Source organism: Drosophila simulans, chromosome 3R (genome assembly GCF_016746395.2).
Source record: "Drosophila simulans strain w501 chromosome 3R, Prin_Dsim_3.1, whole genome shotgun sequence".
NCBI classification, from domain to species: domain Eukaryota; kingdom Metazoa; phylum Arthropoda; class Insecta; order Diptera; family Drosophilidae; genus Drosophila; species Drosophila simulans.
In genome coordinates, this window is record NC_052523.2 from 5,663,502 (window position 1) to 5,683,322 (window position 19,821).

At 47.2% G+C, this 19,821-nt stretch overlaps 9 protein-coding genes and 1 long non-coding RNA gene across 12 annotated transcripts; 6 read left to right on the forward strand and 4 right to left on the reverse strand.

Annotated features, from left to right (window-relative positions):
- The first annotated feature begins 82 nt into the window (after positions 1-82).
- On the forward strand, positions 83-1,915 carry LOC6727320 (tRNA pseudouridine synthase A). 2 transcript variants are annotated; one of them, XM_016176346.3, is made up of 4 exons: positions 83-368; positions 431-916; positions 972-1,248; positions 1,313-1,915. In XM_016176346.3, exons 1-4 carry the CDS (start codon positions 329-331, stop codon positions 1,839-1,841), a joined length of 1,332 nt encoding a protein of 443 aa, XP_016033854.1. In that variant the 5' UTR covers positions 83-328; the 3' UTR covers positions 1,842-1,915. The 2 variants fall into 2 exon arrangements, with proteins under 2 accessions (XP_016033854.1, XP_016033853.1); XM_016176345.3 differs by having other exon boundaries at positions 83-364.
- LOC6727321 (signal recognition particle subunit SRP72) lies at positions 1,899-4,247 on the reverse strand. Its single transcript, XM_002102671.4, has 4 exons — positions 3,992-4,247; positions 2,902-3,929; positions 2,157-2,839; positions 1,899-2,098 (listed from the first exon to the last, which is right to left on the reverse strand). The coding sequence occupies exons 1-4, from the start codon at positions 4,101-4,103 to the stop codon at positions 1,969-1,971; spliced, it is 1,953 nt and encodes a 650-aa protein (XP_002102707.1). The 5' UTR covers positions 4,104-4,247; the 3' UTR covers positions 1,899-1,968.
- A 307-nt stretch (positions 4,248-4,554) lies between these two features.
- LOC6727322 (septin-2) lies at positions 4,555-6,777 on the forward strand. Its single transcript, XM_002102672.4, has 2 exons — positions 4,555-4,810; positions 5,450-6,777. Exons 1-2 carry the CDS (start codon positions 4,663-4,665, stop codon positions 6,559-6,561), a joined length of 1,260 nt encoding a protein of 419 aa, XP_002102708.1. The 5' UTR covers positions 4,555-4,662; the 3' UTR covers positions 6,562-6,777.
- A 258-nt stretch (positions 6,778-7,035) lies between these two features.
- LOC6727323 lies at positions 7,036-11,161 on the forward strand. The gene is made up of 7 exons (XM_002102673.4): positions 7,036-7,479; positions 7,610-7,761; positions 8,654-9,524; positions 9,587-9,706; positions 9,766-9,930; positions 9,994-10,102; positions 10,160-11,161. Exons 1-7 carry the CDS (start codon positions 7,410-7,412, stop codon positions 10,398-10,400), a joined length of 1,728 nt encoding a protein of 575 aa, XP_002102709.1. The 5' UTR covers positions 7,036-7,409; the 3' UTR covers positions 10,401-11,161.
- A 170-nt stretch (positions 11,162-11,331) lies between these two features.
- On the forward strand, positions 11,332-12,229 carry LOC6727324. The gene is made up of 3 exons (XM_002102674.4): positions 11,332-11,489; positions 11,547-11,808; positions 11,878-12,229. The coding sequence occupies exons 1-3, from the start codon at positions 11,421-11,423 to the stop codon at positions 12,183-12,185; spliced, it is 639 nt and encodes a 212-aa protein (XP_002102710.1). The 5' UTR covers positions 11,332-11,420; the 3' UTR covers positions 12,186-12,229.
- Positions 12,154-12,872, reverse strand: LOC6727325 (signal recognition particle 14 kDa protein). The gene is made up of 4 exons (XM_002102675.4): positions 12,729-12,872; positions 12,600-12,672; positions 12,431-12,531; positions 12,154-12,369 (listed from the first exon to the last, which is right to left on the reverse strand). The coding sequence occupies exons 1-4, from the start codon at positions 12,750-12,752 to the stop codon at positions 12,238-12,240; spliced, it is 330 nt and encodes a 109-aa protein (XP_002102711.2). The 5' UTR covers positions 12,753-12,872; the 3' UTR covers positions 12,154-12,237.
- Positions 12,873-13,049: 177 nt separating this feature from the next.
- LOC6727326 (elongin-B) lies at positions 13,050-14,734 on the forward strand. The gene is made up of 4 exons (XM_002102676.4): positions 13,050-13,468; positions 13,690-13,783; positions 13,863-14,007; positions 14,149-14,734. Exons 1-4 carry the CDS (start codon positions 13,466-13,468, stop codon positions 14,261-14,263), a joined length of 357 nt encoding a protein of 118 aa, XP_002102712.1. The 5' UTR covers positions 13,050-13,465; the 3' UTR covers positions 14,264-14,734.
- An 82-nt stretch (positions 14,735-14,816) lies between these two features.
- Positions 14,817-15,935, reverse strand: LOC6727327 (esterase CG5412). Its single transcript, XM_002102677.4, has 2 exons — positions 15,369-15,935; positions 14,817-15,309 (listed from the first exon to the last, which is right to left on the reverse strand). The coding sequence occupies exons 1-2, from the start codon at positions 15,814-15,816 to the stop codon at positions 14,918-14,920; spliced, it is 840 nt and encodes a 279-aa protein (XP_002102713.1). The 5' UTR covers positions 15,817-15,935; the 3' UTR covers positions 14,817-14,917.
- A 1-nt stretch (position 15,936) lies between these two features.
- On the forward strand, positions 15,937-17,700 carry LOC6727328 (transcription factor A, mitochondrial). 2 transcript variants are annotated; one of them, XM_002102678.4, is made up of 3 exons: positions 15,939-16,160; positions 16,242-16,820; positions 17,311-17,700. In XM_002102678.4, exons 1-3 carry the CDS (start codon positions 16,093-16,095, stop codon positions 17,435-17,437), a joined length of 774 nt encoding a protein of 257 aa, XP_002102714.1. In that variant the 5' UTR covers positions 15,939-16,092; the 3' UTR covers positions 17,438-17,700. The 2 variants fall into 2 exon arrangements, with proteins under 2 accessions (XP_016033856.1, XP_002102714.1); XM_016176348.2 differs by having other exon boundaries at positions 15,937-16,820.
- LOC123327283 lies at positions 17,513-19,017 on the reverse strand. The gene is made up of 2 exons (XR_006541912.1): positions 18,586-19,017; positions 17,513-18,493 (listed from the first exon to the last, which is right to left on the reverse strand). It is a non-coding gene; the product is annotated as an uncharacterized LOC123327283 (long non-coding RNA).
- Between the last annotated feature and the right edge of the window lie 804 nt (positions 19,018-19,821).

Below are 19,821 nucleotides of genomic sequence, written 5' to 3' on the forward strand. Positions count from 1 at the left end.
GAAACGCAAGAAGTTGAGGTCACACTAAGCACGCGATCTGGCAATACCACAATTGAATTCGCGGTTCATTTCGTTAAAAATCATATAAATGTTGTTATACATGGTTTGGATGGTTTGGAAATTAAAGCTTGAGTAAATCAAAAGGAGCAATTCGGAAACATAACTGAATTATCGAGCAAATTCAAAGAACGCGATTTTCGAAAGAAAATATTTTTAAGAGCCAAACAGAGCTGTTAAATAAAACAGCTGATCCGTAACAGAGCAAGAAGAAGAAGCACAAACACACGTGTGTAAATTCCTCCGCTTTAAATACAGAATTGTTTACTTAATGTTTTTAAGAAGACTTTTAAACGACTACACCAAGGCAGGTTAATTATTAGTGATACACCTCTAATTTGAGAACTTATAATAATTAATTCTCTTACAATAGTTCGCCTGAAAACCCTTTGCACTCCCTGGAATCGCCAAAAATCCTTCGCCGCAGCGATGTCAGAGGCTCTAGATAAACTGGAGATGGAGAAGGAAGCCAGGAAAGAGGCCAAGGAACTGGAGGGCGAAGCCGTGAAGGACGCCAACCGCATCAAGAGAACACTTAAGCGCAAGAAATGGGTCGATTGGAAGGAGCAGGACGAGAAGGATGCCGCCAACGGGGTGAAGCGAGCGCCATTCGATCCCGCCGATCGGATCAAGCGCAAGAAGAGCGCCATCCTGCTTAGCTACTGCGGTGCGAACTACTATGGGATGCAGCGCAATCCCGGCATGCAGACCATAGAGGAGGAGCTCTTTAAAGCCATGCTAAAGCACAAGTGGATCACAGAGGACAGCTTTGAGCAGATTCAGATTTCCTGTTTCCAAAGAGCGGCCAGGACCGACAAGGGCGTCTCCGCCGCCCGCCAGGTGTGCTCCGTCAAGCTGCGTTAGTTTACTTATTCGTTTTTACAAGACAATATTAAACATATTCCATTCTGCAGCTGAGGAGCTGGACCTGGAGGCCTTCAATGCCGATCTGCCGCAACAGATCCGTCTGTTTGGCGTAGAACGCGTGACTAAGGGCTTCAATGCCAAGGACCAGTGCAATGCTCGGACCTACACCTACACACTGCCCACCGTGGCCTTTGCCTCGTTTGAGGAAAAGGTGGACGACGTGCACGACACCTTCCGGATTTCACCAGAGCTGCTGCAGAAAGTTAAAGAAACCCTAAAGCTCTACGAGGGCACGAAGAACTTCCACAACTTCACCAGCAAGAAGTAAATAAGTCAGGTTTATACTTCATTTGTGCTCCAACTAAGACTTTGTTTACTACCCTTGTAGAAGCTTTCTGGATCCTTCGTCCAAGCGCTTCATCATGTCCTTTACGAGCAGCGAGCCATTCCGGAGTCCCCAGGACATAGAGTTTGTCACCCTTAAGGTTAAGGGTCAGAGCTTTATGCTGCACCAGATTCGCAAGATGGTCGGTCTAGCCATTGCCATTGTAAGGGGGAACACGACGGCGGCCACTTTAGAGCGGGCACTGACAGAGGAGCGCCTTGACCTGCCGATGGCCCCTGGACTGGGCCTCGTGCTGGACACAGTGCACTACGAGCGCTACAACGATCGCTACGGCAAGGACGGCATCCACAATCCGCTGACGTGGCAGGCGCAGGAGGCGCAAGTCCAGGAGTTTATCGAGAGGGAGATCTTTAGCCAGATCTACAAGACGGAAGCCGAGCAGCGTAACATGCTCGACTGGATAGGAACATTGCATTATCACTCATACGATACACGGACGGAGGACGCGCCTCCACCACCTTCCTCCGAAGGCAAGAAGGTCAAAGGTGGTGATGACGACAATGATGAATAAGATAGATATGTTTATGAACATTAATAAAGAAAGTCCAATCAATTAACACTTGTACAATAAGGTAAAATGCAAAACCGGTTTTTATAATCAGCGTTCGAAAGTATAAAGGCATTGGATCTGTGTCAGTTTAGAAGCGGCCGCCCTTCTTCTTTTTGTGGCCACCTTTGCGGTGCTGCTGCCTTGGACCTGGAGCTGTTTCCTGGTAAACGGGTGTGGCGGGGGAGTTCTTGGTCAGATTCACGCGGCTGGACATGTCGCTGTAAAGAAACATTTTAATTAGAACAATTTTAACAATTTACTATTTAACGAGCTTACTATTGATCGGCTGCTCCCGAGGCCATGCCCTGGGAGCCCTTAATGACATCTTTGCCGCGTGCGCCACCTCGCTTCTTGCGGAAGCCTGTGCGCTCGTACTTGGGCAGCCAGCGCTCTGGATCAGGAGCCACTTCGGCGTTGTAGTTCTTGGGGAGCTTGCCCTTCCGTTTCCGGTTCCTGTTCTTCTTTTTATCTAGCGGTGTGCTCGGCGAGGGTTCGGCCTTGGTATTGGCAGTCTTCTTGGCCGCCTTAGCTGACATCACCCAGTTGGCCGCCTCTAGGGCGTCGATTTCGGAAGCGGTGGTCAACGTTTCCAATGTGGGCAGCTTTCTACTTAACTCAAGAGCCCTCTTGGGCTGAAACTGGGCGTAGGCAATGACCAACTGGGCCAAGACCTTGGTATCGTTGGGGTTCAGCTTAAGTAGTTCCTCCAGGGAGCTAGCGGCTGTCTCGGATGCGCCACCACGCAAATGGAACTCGGCTGCCTGGCGCCACATGTCCGACAGATCACCACTGCTCACCTTGTTCTTCTTGTACCAGTCGACGGCGGACTTCAGCAGCGCAGAGGCTGCTGTCTTGTTGTCCGTGCCCAGATAAAGGGAGACTAGAGCGGAGACAACGCCAGGCTTGTACTTGGCCTCGCCCAATGACAGCAGGGTTTCAATCGCATCCTTGCGGTTGCCCTAAAGCAAAAAAATACAAAGAATAAGATTCCATTTTCGAAGTACGACCTATTGCAACTTACCTGAAGCAGCTGAAGTTGTATGATGGCAAACTTGCTGACGAATTCGTGCGACTTGTGGGCTGCTGCGAACTTTTGTAGCTGATCGATGGCCTCCTTGTGCTTGCGATCCTTGGCCAGCTGGGTGCAGCGAATGAGCAGCGCCTCGAATTCCACCTTCGGATAGGTCTGAGCCAGCTTTTGGCTAAGCTGTTGCACTTGGTCGCCGGCATTAGTGTAAAGTGCCAGCAGACAGTTGTTGAGGGCTATGACCTGCTTCTGGCGCGAGGTGAGCCTAGACTCACAGGCGTCGGAAAGGGCAGCGCGAATCTTCTTCTTGGAATCGAAGACGTTCTGGTCCTTATTGATCACCACCAAGTTGTTGCTTGCCACGGCCACCAGGGCTGCGTCCTTTGGCTTATGACGCAGGCAGTCCGCGTAGATGCTAGACGCCTCCTTGGTCTTTCCCTGCAGTTGAAGGACGTAGGCCAGTTGGACGCGAATGATGTCTACCTCTTCAATGACCTCCCCCTCGGAGGCACACTCGTCCTCCAGGCAGAGCTTCTCGCTGGTGCGCAACTTGCGCTCGGCCTCGGCGTACTTCTGCCGATTAGCCTGGATGCACGCGCTGTTGAAGTACTGCTCGTAGGTGTCTTCCGGCACCTCGGGCACCTTCTTGGTCTGATCCACAGCCAAGTTGGCGGCCACGGCGCTGAGATTGGTCCGACGCTCTTCCTCGTACTCATCACTGGTGTTCTTAATGATGTCCCGGTAGGAGTCTAGGCACTCTTCGTAGCGCTCCAAGCGGTATAGGACCTGGGTTCGGAGCTCCTTAAGGTTCGGAGGCAGGGGCTGCAGGCCCGCATCGTCTATGGTCTTAAGCGCTTGCTCCTGCTTGTTAAGTTGGTACTCGCAGTAGGCCTTCTCAAAGAAGAGCGAGGACAGGCGATTTTTCTCGATGAACTTGTAGGCCTCCTCGAACTTCGAAAGCTGCACCAGGCAGACCACCTTGCAGTGCAGGGCGGTGGGATCGTCGGGGGCTACGCCTAGGACTACAAGAAATCATGGGGGAGTCATCTTTTGGATTATTACCTCGGTAATCTGAAAAACATACTGCGATTCACTGCCTTGACAGCCTTGTCAAACTCCTGGTTATTGCCGAACTTATTCACATCAGCGTATGCTGCCTTTATAAGCGCCTCCTTGGGATTAGCGTCCTTTGACATCCTGTTTGCTCAGCACGTTAGTGGGTGGTAAAATATATTTAATTCACTGACTTAAACTTTCGACTTTCCGTTTAACATGCAACTTTTGACAGCTGTAGACACATCAGCAATGCGGGGCTGCCAGATCGCGTGTGTGTGCAACCAGAGATGCCAGATGGCGGAAGCTGTTAAGACATTTAAATTTTTAAACTAATTATTTTTGATTAACTAATTATTTTAAATTAAAATCTTACGCCTAAATAATAATGAATGTGACATATTTTTATTAATTATTAAATACTGAAACGCTGTATGATATGTATTAATATCTTAATCCATGAAGTGCATTTCACTGGATGATTTCGATTTCAATTTCAATTCACTATTTACCATTATGGAACGTGTAATCTTTAATTCATTGTGAAGCTATAATTTCTTGTTAATTTATATCCACACTCTTCTTTGAGCCGCTGGTATTTTAGCCTCCGCGTATTTGGCCACACTTGCAGATTCGCTGGCGACGCCTTTGATCCAAACTCTGCGCCCGGATTATTGGATTATTTGACTTGACTATTGGAAAATGTCCGTTGAAGTGGATTTCGTCGACAAGAAGGAGGTGCACCTCCGCACCCTGAAGCAGTCCGGTCACGTGGGATTCGACAGCTTGCCGGACCAACTAGTCAACAAGAGTGTCCAGAATGGATTCGTCTTCAACGTCATGTGTATAGGTGTGTATATGCGGGTGCACTTTGCATGTGTGTGTGTGTGTATGCGGAACAGTGAATCAACCGAAGTTTTGCTTGCATACAAAACAGTGGTGGCCAAAGCAATAGCACTGATTTTTAATATTCCATGAAGGAGTCACTGGGACAGCTTGTGGTTCAAATTTTGTACAATGACTAGCTTGAAGAATGTTTCAAACTTGTGTTGCTTCTTAACTAAAAGTAGGCTTTATGTGCTTTTACTTTGTTAAACATTAGTACGAGTAAATTAGTATAATCGTAATAGAAATACAAATTTTTATTGAAAGCACAGGCTATTGCACAGTACATCTTGTAATAAAAATGCTATTGTTTTGAACACCGCTGTTTTATGTACTCAAGTGTCTTATGTTGGAGTGCATTGCTCAGATAAAGTGAATCACTTAGGTACATAAAAGCGGGTAAACAATTGAAATAACCAGACGCCCAGATACGATTAGTATGCAAAGTGGCCGGCAATCGATTGCCTCCGCCACTTTCTACAATTTCACCCTGACACCAATGCCGCACTGCTTCTGTGGCCAATTGAGCTCACTTGGGCGAAGGTTCCCCAAATCTGGCACCAATCTAATCTGACCCGCATTTCGAAATCTTTACGCTCCACAGGCGAAACCGGACTGGGCAAGTCGACGCTGATGGACACGCTGTTCAACACCAGCTTCGAGTCCACGCCGAGTCCCCACACTTTGCCTAGCGTCAAGTTGAAGGCACACACCTACGAGTTGCAGGAGAGCAATGTGCGACTCAAACTGACCATCTGCGACACGGTTGGCTACGGCGATCAGATCAACAAGGACGACTCGTTCAAGGCGGTGGTGGACTACATCGACGCACAGTTCGAGAACTATCTGCAGGAGGAGTTGAAGATCAAGCGATCGCTGGTGTCATGCCACGACAGCCGCATCCACATCTGCCTCTACTTCATCTGCCCCACCGGGCACGGCCTCAAATCGCTGGACCTGGTGTGCATGAAGAAGCTGGACAGCAAGGTGAACATCATTCCGGTGATTGCCAAGGCGGATACCATTTCCAAGGTTGAGCTGCAGCGCTTCAAGGCGAAGATCATTCAAGAGCTAAACGCCAATGGAGTGCACATCTATCAGTTCCCCACCGACGATGAGACGGTGGCCGAGACCAACACCAGCATGAACTCGCACATTCCCTTCGCCGTGGTGGGCAGCACGGAGTTTATTAAGGTGGGCAACAAGCTCATCCGCGCTCGCCAGTATCCCTGGGGCACGGTGCAGGTGGAGAACGAGACGCACTGCGACTTTGTGAAGCTGCGCGAGATGCTCATTCGCACCAACATGGAGGATATGCGCGAAAAGACACACACGCGCCACTACGAGCTCTATCGCCAGAAGAGACTGGAGCAAATGGGCTTCAGCGATGTGGACAGCGACAACAAGCCCATCTCGTTCCAGCAGACGTTCGAGGCCAAGCGCTCCAACCACCTGGCCGAGCTGCAGTCCAAGGAGGAGGAGGTTCGTCAGATGTTCGTGCAGCGCGTGAAGGAGAAGGAGGCCGAGCTGAAGGAGAGCGAGAAGGACCTGCACGCCAAGTTCGAGAAGCTAAAGCGGGACCACGCCGAGGAGAAGCGCAAGCTGGAGGAGTCGCGCAAGGCGCTCGAGGAGGACTACCTCGACTTCCAGCGGCGCAAGCAGCAGTTGGCCACCGCCCACCACACGCTCACCCTCGGCAAGAGCAAGAAGAAGTAGAATCCGGCGCCGCCGCCTCACAATGTATTGAGAATTCTGTGCGGTTCGCTTATCCCAAAGTAATTATTGCTTTCTCATCTCGTTGTCTTTCATTTGTACTATTAAGTTTACTTCAAATATTAACATATACACAACTACACGCATATGTACGCAGGCATATAATGATTATGTATTTACAACTAACGAATAAATCGAACTTAGTATTTTAACAAAGTAGAATAATGATGTTTGCCGGAAACTTGTGTTCTTAAAATAGTGAGCTTTGGTCGATATAATGTGTTTTTGAGTGTATATTGAAGGCACTGCTGGGTAAATACAACAAAATACCATTTATCTAAGAATTTCCTGGTTTCCTTAGAAAGTCATAGATTAAAAAACAATACACTTTAAATAGATCGCTTTTTAAATATAAAAAGCATCACATTTTGATTTTCAAGTTTGGCGGGCTTTTCATAGGACGTAACTGCAGCACGGCCTTATTTAGCTTGTCTTGTGCTTGGCACCTGGCCACACTGTTACCCACTCATTCACTGCAAGCTGCAAAAATTATAGAACAAATTAAAAACGCAATAATAGAATCACCGCAGCGAATTCAACGCAATCACGAAGTCCAGTGCTCCGTAACCCAAACGAAAGCAATTAACCGTGTTCAACGTAGAGAATAGTCCGTGAAAGTGGGTGTATCCGTTGGCAAAAAGCGAGATACCCCTTTGTGTTTGTTTTTTGTTCGTTATAATTTTGTTTGTCGCTCGGATCGACTGGCGATTTAATGGTAAGGGAGGAGGGGACTCGCCGCAGGGGTACTCCCAAGTGATTTTCCATAGCCAGCGCCGCCGAGTGGACGGGAAATGCCAATCGGCATGGCGAACATGTCGCCAGCAGCGTCGTCACTGGTTTTCCTCGCTCTTCTGCAGACAGGTATGGATAATGCTAATGGTGGCAGTGGGCAGTGGGTAATGGTTAATGGCTGGTGCAGTGTGGATATGGTTAAAAAAAGAGAAGTAGGCCTAGGAACGGGGTCACTAATGATTTCCCTCACACATTGCAGTTACCTGCTACACCGTTATCATCACCGCTCCCGAACAGGCCCTCATCGGATCCACCATCAATGTATCCGCCCAGCTCTTCGATGGCGACAAGCCGGCTCCCGGCGGCATCCTCTACAGGTTCACCTGGTCGGACAGTGCTGGCCATCGAAAGGTAACGATTCCACCTCCACTTCCCCACCCAATCCACTTGCGGAACGTGTTCAAACAAAGAAAAAGGTTGCCTGCGAATGCAAACGCCAATAGTGCAAGCAAGTCTACCAGCCCAGAGTTCGCATCAACGCCCATCAAACTGGCTCATTAAACTGGTCAGGAGAACTGGTGCTAGATGGTTTGCCTGCCCTAAACGCAGCAGAGCAGTATTTCATTGAAAATAATCTTTTCTTTTCTTATTAAAAAAAATCTCGAGAGTTCTTGTTTTCGGCTAAATTTAAAGTTTGAAGCTCATGCTAATAGACCATTACAAAAGTTTGTTCTAAATAGATATACAAGTCGTAATTGCTAAAAAAGAACTACTCTTTAGATTTAAAAATCTAAAAGTTTTTATTCAAAATACATTTTTCGAAAAAATCTTTAGAAAACCCTATTTAAAATCCAAACTTAAGATTAAAATATATAAGCTTATCAAGCAAATGTAATATTGAACATAATTTTACTGATCCGTATCTGTTGATTTAAATTTTATCAAATGAAATTACCAACGCTAATGTTTCATATTCGATAGAAGTCATAAATATTTTATTATTTACGATGACTGATATTCGATTTATCCTAAAAAAGCACTTTAAACACCCTAAGCTAAAGCTTACATATACAAACATATGCGAACTATACCAGTTCTAATCTCAGCCCTGTGGCATCAATTGAAATGGCGTCATTTGAATGGTAATTTTGCACAATTACTATTCAGCGGCAGCTTTTCCGATTGTGCCTGGTACGTGGCCATATCAGTGCCAATCGTTGGCTGCCATTGTGGACGAATTTGCATGCAGAGTGGCTTAAAAGTGCTACCAAATAACATTAAACATTTCTCTTTGTGCCCACAGGTGATTGAAGCGAACAGCGCTAGCAGCAATTGGTCTGTGACCTTCACGCAGGAGCAACCGGCCACGCATGTCATCAAGGTGGAAGTGGAGAAGTCTATCTCCTTCTTCTGGGTGACGGAGGCAAAGGCCTCGAGGGGAATCAAGCTGGACAGCTTGCTCGTCGGCAGGCTGGAGCTGATTCAGAACAATGTGATGCGACCCCATGAGTTTGTGTCCACCCAGGAGGCGGTGAATCACAGCGTATCGCTTTCCGATGCGGACCTACTTTTTCTGCGGTCGAAGGGCTATCGCATTCTTACGTATTGGTTTCAGAACTGCACATATCTCGGCATGTCCAGTGCGTTGGACTATGTGGCCACATATCCGAAAGCTGAGCAATACTATGATATGGAGGCATTAGTGGTGGCTTCACTGGAACTTCCGCCGGAGCCGACGCCCTCAACTACGACGACCACCACCACAACAACTACAACTACCACTACCACAACCACTACCACTACAACTCCAGCAACAACAACCACTTCAACAACACCTGCCACAACGACTACTCCAAAAACCACAACGTCGTCCACAAGTACAACGACCACAACGACTCCAAAGCCACCGGCACGATCAAAACGTGACTTAATCCAGGCGATGCATGCCAACGCTGCTCTTCTCGGATTGAACTTAACCAGTGCGCTAAAGCAGCAGAAGGCATCCGCTGGGAATGTGTCCGTGGCTTTGGTCAATCCGCTGGGAGTGCAAAGGGTGTCCAAGCTCACACTGGTGCCCGGCCTTCAGCCGCCTTTCGATTGCGTGAGCAAAAAGTTCGTGGCCCAGGACCCCAAGCAGATATACGGCTACTTCCAGCATCGCGTTGTATCCAAGGGTACGTTTATTAAATGATTTATATGAGCGATTCTCTTATATTCAAAGCTGAAAACACTTTAGATCCTATAACCGGTTTCGGCACCACGGGCAAAAATTGGCTGCAACACTGGGAGGTGCTTAAAATCAATGTAAACTGCAAAGGATCACCGCCGTTTGAGCTGTGCACTCGAGTCTTTACTGGTGAGTGGCATTGTAATAGTTCAAGGCTACTTGTTAACGACTGTTATGTTTCCATGTAGCTCCTTACAACTCCACGGGCAATGAGACCTGCGATCAGTATGAGCCGATAGAGACGTGCTCTTATGAGTATATGCGTTACTTCAGTGAAAGCAAGACCATTTTGTTCTTCATACGCAACGAGGTCTCCCAAACACTGAATCAGGTCACCATAAACATTTATGAAGGTGGGTAAAGCGATGTTTATGTATATTGAACTACTTCGATTGATTGTTCATTTGACTATGCAGCTCAGCGTCAATCTCAGCTTTCGGTTGTAGTTGTGCCCGTAAGCTGCACTTTGGTGGCGGTGATTCTTGTTGTTTTCGGCGTGGCCTACTATATTCAACGGGGAAATCGGTAAGCACTGTCGAACTACCAATGGAAACGCTTTCTACAAATTCTTTCGCTTTGCAGCTTTAATGTTGAAGTGGCCGATTTCAACTTCGGCGACACACAGTCGGTGGACATGGAGTACAAGACATTCCCGCAGCGCCTAATCGATAGCATCCGCGATGCGTGCACGTGGCCGGGTCAGCGGCGTCACTCGCAGTCCAGCGTAGATCTCATGGCGGACCAGGACCAGCCGCCCAGTCCGAGCTTTGCAGGCAATGTGGGCGATGTGGACAGCAACCTGCGCTACAACACTTTCAACTAGGTTCTCGACGGATTCGGTTCGAAAGCGGTTACCTATACAAAATATTCATATAATTTTAGTTTCTGCGCTTAAGTTTGAAGACCTGCTCCCATTTCCCGTCAAAATTTGGTCATATCTGTGCAATTGTATAGTCTTGAGCCCGAATTTTGGTTTGAGATCCATGGCGGGATCAGGTGTGATAGTTATTTGTTATTATTTGTATGCGCACTCTACGTGCTTTAGTCATTTTCTTGTTGTACACCAGGATATTGGGGACGCCCTGCTCCCCACATGTACATGTATAGAGATGATAATCTTTTTTACGTTTCCAAATACTTATCTCCCCCTACGTTACCATTGTAATCATCTCCTTTCAACATTACGCACACACTTGCTCATCGATGGCCAAAATGTGGAGTAAGAAGCATCCATTGGACCGCAATATTGGGCGCGCAGTTCCAGGATTTGGGAACGCAACTGCAGATCCCTTTGTATATTGATAAAGACTGTCTTTGTTCTAAAAGCAAAAGTAAATCTGGTTAAAAATGTACACCTAACTTATGCATGGCGACTTGCTCGTCGTGAGGAGTTACATAGATGCTAGCATAAGTCAATTGGATTGTATCCCTTGTATCGTGATCGAATTCTCTGACAAAGACAAGCCCATCACACACTTAACACGCGCGACACAAATATTCATTGTGATAGAAATAGAACAAACAGTATGTACGTTTACTAAAACGAAAAGTTTGAAGAAAACCCGTATACTTATAAAGCTACAATCTGTGTGTTTTATTAAACGGCGGTACAAAAGGGAAGTTGAATAATTTTATAGTGCAGATGGTAATATTCAAATATTTAAAGATTGAGTTTCGTTCTTTGAGTGGATTTTCGGAAAATATTTTCAAAATGATCAAAATGATTCAAAATCTCGCGCTGAACTAATAAAAATAGTTTTTGAAGAATTGGGATTTTCTTGTCAGTGCGATATGGTAACACACAGAAAAACAAATATCCTGAGAAATTGGCGCATAATTAACAATGTTTTTAAACGACATAGGCCAACCCTCAATACTGGAAAAAGAAAAAGTCTACAGCTCTTACGAGGAGGTGCGTACACCACGTAGCTTTACATAGATTCACTTTCATTACAATTTGGCCCTCCAGCACCGTGGACCCTTGCTCTTTACGTCAGCCGCCTTAGGAGAACTAATAGCACCACAAAATTGGTGCCAGTTAGCTGTGGGTTCCCAGCTGGACATCTCACGGCTGCAATCATATACAGCTGTTTCAGAAAGCTGGTCTTTTGAAATACTACTGCCGAATAAGCCCACCCGACTAGTGTACGATGAGAACGAGATCACAATCACATTGATACCAGCGGGAAGAAAGGATAACGGCTTGGAGTGCAACCTATTCTACATAGAAAGTGAGTACTCCCTGAGTACTGAGCCATTGGTTTCTGTTGGTAGAACTCAGAACACTTATCTCTTTGCAGACGGCCATGCACGATATTTGATTGTGGACTGCCTATCCGAGTATCTGGACTTTCTGCCAAAGGCCTCGGGCTTCTTTCACACGGGCCTCCGGCAGGGAATCGATGTAATGTACGTGGACGAAAAGCTCTTAGTTGAGAACCAAATAAACGAGGATCTCTACAGTTTAGCTGACCTGATAAGACCAAAGTTCATATACGGATTGCGGCAACGGGAACTGCCGAAGTGGCTGCTCGATCTGCGTCGGATTGATGATAGAAATAAGAAGTATAGCGTGCTTTCCGTACAAAATGATGCATTTAAGGTTTAAAACAAACGACCAGTTAACAGTCAAATAAAATCTAACTAAGACTACGCCCCGATTAACCCTTTGTCGCCTTGGCCTTGCTTTTGACCTTCTTCACCCGCTTCAGCCCGTCCATCTTGCTCTTCATGAACTGCGAGTACATGCCCATCATGGCGGGCACATCCTCCTGCCGGACAACGGTGGAAATCTGTCGGAAAAGTGGATTTATGAGTAAGCAGTCGTATCGATTAGCTCTCGATCGGAATTACCTTTTGGGACTTGGACTGGGCTCGCATCAGGCACATGTAGGTCTCCGGCTTAGGCAGCGGTGGCCGTCCTTCCCTCGGCACGGGCTTATCGTTGCCATCATCTGCGGCACAATAAATAAATTGTAAATTAGTTTCCGAAGTACCATGTTTTTCGGGGGCGAACACTTACATCGCTTGAACGTCAGCGTGAAGGAGGAGTCCTTCTTGGCCGCATTAGCGATCTTCTCCAGGCGGAGGATAAACTGTAAGGAGATACGGTTACTTATCGACTTATTTTGAATGTATTTCATTTATTTACGTTCGAATTGTCTAGCAAAACCATTTCGTGGCAAATAAAACAGGCGAAACGGGAAAAGTGACACTGACAGCTATGGCGGTATTTTCTAGTACATTTTTTTGGCCATAACCAGGGCTGCACAGGCTCACTACTTTTGTGAATTATTTTATTTAAAAACCCATCAAAAATATATATTATAAGGAATTGTGAAGTATTTGTTAATTCAACTTAGTACAATTTACCTACGCTTTAGACAATCCCTTGCTAAAAGCGCTGCAATAATATCGGACTAGCGATGGCACTAGACTACGAAGGCCGCTGACCCTGAACTATCGATAGCACACTATCGATGCGACCATCGATGGTTTGACAGCTCTAATTAGTTGAGAAAGCAGCAGCAAAAGGCTAGAAAAAATCGTAAAACTACGAAAACCTACAAGTGGGGGGCAACCGAGGAAGCTGTTGCACAAACATACACACTCACGCACGCTCGTCGTACCGCGAACCGCACGCCACGCCCACCTGCGCCCGCCCCCAACTCCGGTCGAGCGGCACAGAGCGAAAAATAGAAGCGCCCAGCAGCGGTGGTGCAAGCGAAGTAGGAAAATTCCAGCCGATCGAAACGTCCGCTCGCGACCGCCAAAGGAAGCGCCGCCCACGCCGTCAGTTGCAGAACACAGCGCACTAGCCCACGCCACCTGGTTAACCCTCATCCGCGTAGCAGCCGCAGCCGCAGCCAGCGCCACAAACTCCTCAATATGGTGAGTGCTCTTGCCGGTGGCGGGCAGTCTGGCGAGGATGTAGTGCATCCCAAATACTGCTGCCATAGACACCGTCGCGCTCTTAATCCATGTGCACAAATGTCGCCTGTGTGATGGCAAGACCAGAAAGCATGACACACTTAAAAAGCGCCACTGAACTTTGACCGAAACGAATCGCTTCGCATCGAATCAAATCAAATGGCTAACCCTCTCTATTGCAGGACGTGTTCCTTATGATCAGGCGGCAAAAGACCACCATCTTCACGGACGCCAAGGAGAACACAACGGTGGCCGAGCTGAAGCGAATGATTGAGGGTAAGTGTTGGCTTCTATTTATAGAGCAGCGGCCTTATTGGGTAACTCCATGACTGACCATACAACCCATCGATCGCAGGCATACTGAAGGTGCAGCCCGTGGACCAGCGGTTATACAATCAGGACAACGATGTCATGGAGGACGACAGCACGTTGCAGGACTACGGCGTGACGGTGTCCACGGCCAAGGCGCAGGCTCCGGCGCAGCTGGGCTTGACATTCAGGTGAGAGTCGCTGATAAGCCGGTTGCGGGTTATCTAGCGGACAAGGCGGGCGAGCGGCACGTGTGCCGCTTACAGGCTTACAGCTCAGCGTAGTAGTCCAACATCGCTAATCGCCTCCCTCTTTCTCTATCTGTCTTTAAGGAACGAGGTGGGCGACTTTGAGACACTGGACATGACACCCTACTCGGCACCACCAGACTTACCCGAAGTCATGAAAAACCAAGAGGCCTCGAACGGACAGGAGCAGGTGGCATAAGGAAGCCGCCACAGCAGTCAGTCAGTCAATCACCCCTACGAGAACAACAAACAGCAGCAAACACATCATCAAAATCAACAGCAGCAGCAAATCGAGACAAACTAAATCCGCTAACTCCAGAGACTCCCAACTACTGTCGCTCGCTTGTCCCACGCAAACGAAATGTATGAAATTGAAATCGAAGTTGATGGTCGGACCGGACGAAGGAGGAAGATCTATCTGTCTGCGATTCTCAACTTCCCGGCGTGGTGAAGAAGCAAAAGCTGCCGTCTCAACCGCAATAGCTAAATATGCATTTTTCGTTGTTAATAGCAAGGAACAATTAATTTACTATGGTTCCGACACAAAATTGTACTTTGGAATGGGATTTATAATATTCGGCTTTAATTTTACCCTACCCCCTTGATTGTTTCTTTTTAATGAAATTTATACGAATTTGTTGAGAAAATACACAAAGTCATAAAAACAAAATGTGCGAACTGAGCGAACGTGCAGACATTTCAATACCCGATCCGCTTGATCCTTCGTAAGCAGAGTGAATATTTAACTAATATTGGGATCTAATTATATTATAATTTATAATCAAATCATTATTTTTGTAATAATAAGATTTAATTATTATTAAAAACGAACGAAAAAACCCCCGTCCCTCGGCTAATCACTCTCGTCCAGCTCGGCCGTCATGGCCGCCACCTCGGCATCGTTGTCGTCCTCCGCTCCGCTATCCACGAAGGAGGCATTGCCGCTCTGCTGCAACTCCTCGTGCTCCAGGTACTCCTGCAGCCGATCCTGGAAGAAGTTGATGAATGTCTGCTTCTGCTGCGCCGTGGCCGGGAAGTAGTGTCCGCCGCTGTGCTCCAGCACCTCTGCGTTCTTAAAGTGCGCAGCCAGGGACTCGCTCATCTCCTTGGGAATGATCTCATCCGTCTGTCCGTAGATGTGCAGCGTGGGTATGCTGATGGCCTCTTCGTAGGCGCTCATGTGCACCAGACTGCCAGACAAGAAGCCCGAGGCTAGCACCGCAAACTCCGGCCTGATGGAGGTCACTGCGGTTGATGGTATACTTGTAACAAAGTCTAATTTTTCAGATATAATCATGACCGACACTTCTTTTTGGCCAGACCGCATATAAGGCCCACGAAACAGGCGCCCTGTGAGAAGCCTAGCAGTCCCTGAAAGGGGCCCTGCGTCCGCCATGCCTCCTCCACACAGCGCAGGCTCTCCTGAAAACCGAAGGCGGGACCGCCTTTGTTTGTTCCCTTGAAGGAGCCGTCGTCCTTGTTGGCCCACCAACTCCTCTGCTCCGGCACCGGCTCCGCCGCCGACTCCAGTGCTTTGGCCACGTGCGGCGCCGTAATGAACACGAACTCTGCGTACTTGTTGGTGAACTTGCGGAAGGAGCCCAGCTTATTTTTGAAGGCTTCTCCATTCTGGCGGTAACCGTGCAGGCACAGGACTCGCACCTTCTCGGTGATTTCCAGCTTCAGCTGCTGTTTGCTGCCGCTGGCCCGACTGGAGCCGGCTGCCTCCACGGCCGCATCGTTGTTGGTCATCTTAGTTTATGATTTTTTAATTTTTACTAAGGATTTTAACAGAGAAACAATACAAAATAAACAAGGTTATGGCTACGGTTAATGGAGATGGTCAGCTTTCGATAACAAAAGCTTGGGACTTGGTGGCAGCACTTAGCTGAAGTAACGCACCCGGTGGCAACGCTTGGCCTAGAATGCCGCATTTTTTACGTAAATCTTATTTTCCGTAAATGCAACAAGTTCCCCGTGATTTTCAAATAGCTTACAACGCAAGGAAGAAGGATCGCCATTGAGATCATGATCTACACCACAACCCTGATGTCCTCGCGCGGCGGCCTCATCGGCTCGCTAATCAACAAAGTCAGGCAAGTTGTAGCCAAAGATTGGCCACCCAGTGCTCCATCTCGTGCCAATGACACCGACCACCGACCCCTCACACCCCCTAGGCCCCTAGCAGCCGCCAGCATCAGCAACACTCCGGCGGTGCCGTCGAAGACCCTGGAGGAGCAGGTGGGCCTGCCGCCGCGACCAAAGAAACCGCTGACTCCCTACTTTCGCTTCATGCGTGAGCAGCGGCCCAAGCTGAAGGCTGCCAATCCCCAGATTTCCACCGTCGAGGTGGTGCGCCAGCTGTCCAAGAACTGGTCCGATGCCGATGCCCAGCTGAAGGAGCGCCTGCAGGCCGAGTTCAAGCGGGACCAACAAATCTACGTGGAGGAGCGAACAAAGTACGATGCCACACTCACGGAGGAGCAGCGGGCCGAGATCAAGCAGCTCAAGCAGGACCTCGTTGACGCCAAGGAGCGCCGCCAGCTGCGCAAGCGGGTCAAGGAGCTGGGGCGACCCAAAAAGCCCGCTTCGGCCTTCCTGCGATTCATCGCCAGCGAACGCATCAACACCCCGCAGGGCGACAAGCAAACCTACCGCGAGTGGCACCAGAAGACCACCGCCAAGTGGACCCGCCTCTCCGACTCCGAGAAGGAGGTCTACATGCAGGAGTCGCGCAAGGAGATGGAGCTCTACAGGTGCGTAGTCATCTCGGCATTCAATTTGGCGAATTTTACCAATCGTTAACAGATTTTCTAGATTGAATCATAATTTCATGGGATTTCACAGTGAAATTTAGTATAATATTTACATTTTGATTTAAAAAGTTTTAAATTTATTAAAAACAACTAGGTGCAGATTTGTGTAGAAACTTCAGAAATTTTTTTTTATATTCTGCTAAATTCATGAAGTTTCCTTTGAACTATTACCTTCTCCAAGATCTTTTATAAGCTTTTTAAAGTCCAACTTTCGACAGTAGAACTCTTTATGTGCTTGTGTTAATGTATATTATTAACGATTCTATATTAATCTGTATTTTGGCATGGGACTTGCTACTTAGTGCTAAATATTAGGATCACGTGGCTTTACGTGTTTTTTTCTCGCAAGCGCGCTATTTACTCAATACAAATAATGTCTTGAACCAGTAAACATACTTTCTAAGAACCATAACCTTTTTGTGCGTTTTAGGAAAGCGATTTCCGTTTGGGAGGAGAAGATGATCCGCCTGGGCCACATCGACGTGGTGCGTCACGGCAATCTTATCGATCCACCTGAGCCAAAGCCCCGCAAGACGCTGGCCTCCAAAGATATATAGTTTTGGCTGCTCGGCCCGCCCTCTGCCATCACATACATAATTCACAAATCATGCATCATTCTGTTTTTCGTTTTCTTTTTCCATCGCAAATTGTTAAGGTTAGGGCATTAAAGATTAAATGCTAGCCAGCCAGCATAAGTTTAACTTAAATCCCGTGTTCCTGCTGTTAGTTTTACGAAGGGTACTTCTAGTAGTTTTTCTGGACAACTTAAGTCTGTAGTTTCAGCATGAAATAAAAATCCAGCAACTGACTAAATATTGTACATATATGAAAATACATTTCTGAACTGATTAGTGAGCGAGTGCATGTGTCCATCGTGGACGAGTTCTAAGTTAAATAGATCTAGCCCTTGTAAGATCGCTTCGGCCAACACGTTGCATGTGGAGCAAACACGTGGCATCGGCTACTTGGGGCTCCAAAGCGAGCTGGCCAAAGAGCGGAGTCTTTGGCAGCACGTGTCTGAGTCTTACGGGGTTAATATCACACTGGTTTTTAGTTGATTTAACACGGTAATCGACACAGTTTTAATCTCTCTGCGTAGATCACGGTAAACAAATATGCAATGGATTTGTCACCTCAAATGCGCAGATTACAATGGTTCTTAAGGTACAGTCAAGCCTGGACTGGCAGTACAGTGAAGGCTAGGCCGTGGGACGGACACAACCGCTCGCTTCTCGGTTCAGTTTTCAAATGAACGCACCGTTTCGACTCGAAGCGAAGCGGCTGGTCAGCCTGGAACTGGAATGCTGGCGACTGGAATGATATTTCCGCTCTCCCTCTCTGCAAACGTACATATGTAGTTATATCTCTCCGATCCGAATTTGTGATTTGTGCTGAGGTCGGCGAATTCGGCGCACAAGGCAGGCAACTAAAATTGATAACCGTTCGAGTGTTTAATCAGGGACGGATTTTGTAGTTTTTAATGGCCCCCTTAAAAGGCTCAACATTGTTGGTACGAACTGGGAAACCTAGACTTAGTTAAGGTACTTTATGTCCACTAACTTTATTTCCAGCAACTTCTGCATCATTTTGGTGTATCATTTTTGAGTAGAAAACTACGCAGGAATAGTATAGCAATAATCAGTATATTATATAGTAAGTTACTAGTTGAATTATTTACTTTCCATAATGCATTTACCAAACCCACATTTTAGATTTCCAAGTATTCTTTCTAAACAGCTCTCACTCCTCACATTTTCTTGGAATGCCTCTCACTCCAGTTTCGCTTTATTTGGAAACAGTTTCGGCTCTCTGGAACGCACAGTTATGCTATCTCAGGTAGACTGCCTTCCAGTAATCCCCTGACAGGTAGCCGGATCACGACTCACCGCCGAGATTTCCACAGTTTTCGTCACGCCGCTTGCACTTTTCCGCTGCAAGCTATGGAAAATGTTTTCACCCAATTTCGAGGCAATAGCTTGGCTTTTCCCGCCTGGCATTGGCCAGAAAACACTTTGAAACGCCAACGACCGCCACATTCTTGGGCAAGAATCTGAGTTACCTCCGAGTTTTCTGGCCAAATACCACGTTCGGCGGCGGAATTGCGCAAGCCGTATTGCCGCAACCTTGGGCTACTCCAAAAGCCAAAAACTAACCACTTACACACGCGCACTAAAAGAAAAACAACAACACATTTTTTGCAATAGAAAAATAACAAACGACTAGCGGGCACCCCCTGTCCAACTCCAAAATCGCCCAGCCAGGCCAATAAAATGTGCCCAAAATTCGGCAACTCGAATGACAAAAGTGCATTAGACACTTCACCAAACAGCCAGCTGGCTGGGAAAACCGCTGCGCATGCGCACGATTAAGGCTATTAGATTAGCGATTTCCCAGTCTCTGGGTAAGTAGGTAGGCACTACAGTGGGGCCTCGATAGGAACGACAGTCATGTGATACATTAATGTACTTCATTTTCAGGGCGAGGTGCGTTGACACTCTATATTATAATGAGTTTTATCCATATGGCAAGTTTTCTTTGAAACTGAAGAATTTGTGAAATATTTAAATATTTGAATATATTATATTTGTAGTTGAGAAAGAAACAAGATCCAAATTTTATCTTTCATAATTAACCATTTATTAAGAAGTAATAACGACGATCAAAGTTCACAGCGTAAAACCCGAAGTCGTCAAAATGTCTGGAAGTCTTCTACTGACTATATTAAATCTGTTATTCCAATTAGCTAGTTAGTATCGGAATTGGCCAAAAACAGGTCCGACTGTAGTAAGATTCTCCATGCCGGGCAGCGAAGTGGAACCATTTATTAAGTGGTACACGTATCCGAGCGTGTATTGTCTCTAGTAGCCGTCTAATACTTGTTTCACTTTGTCTTCGGGTCCACCGCTCAGGTGGGCCCAATTTCCAAGCACTCGCGGACTCC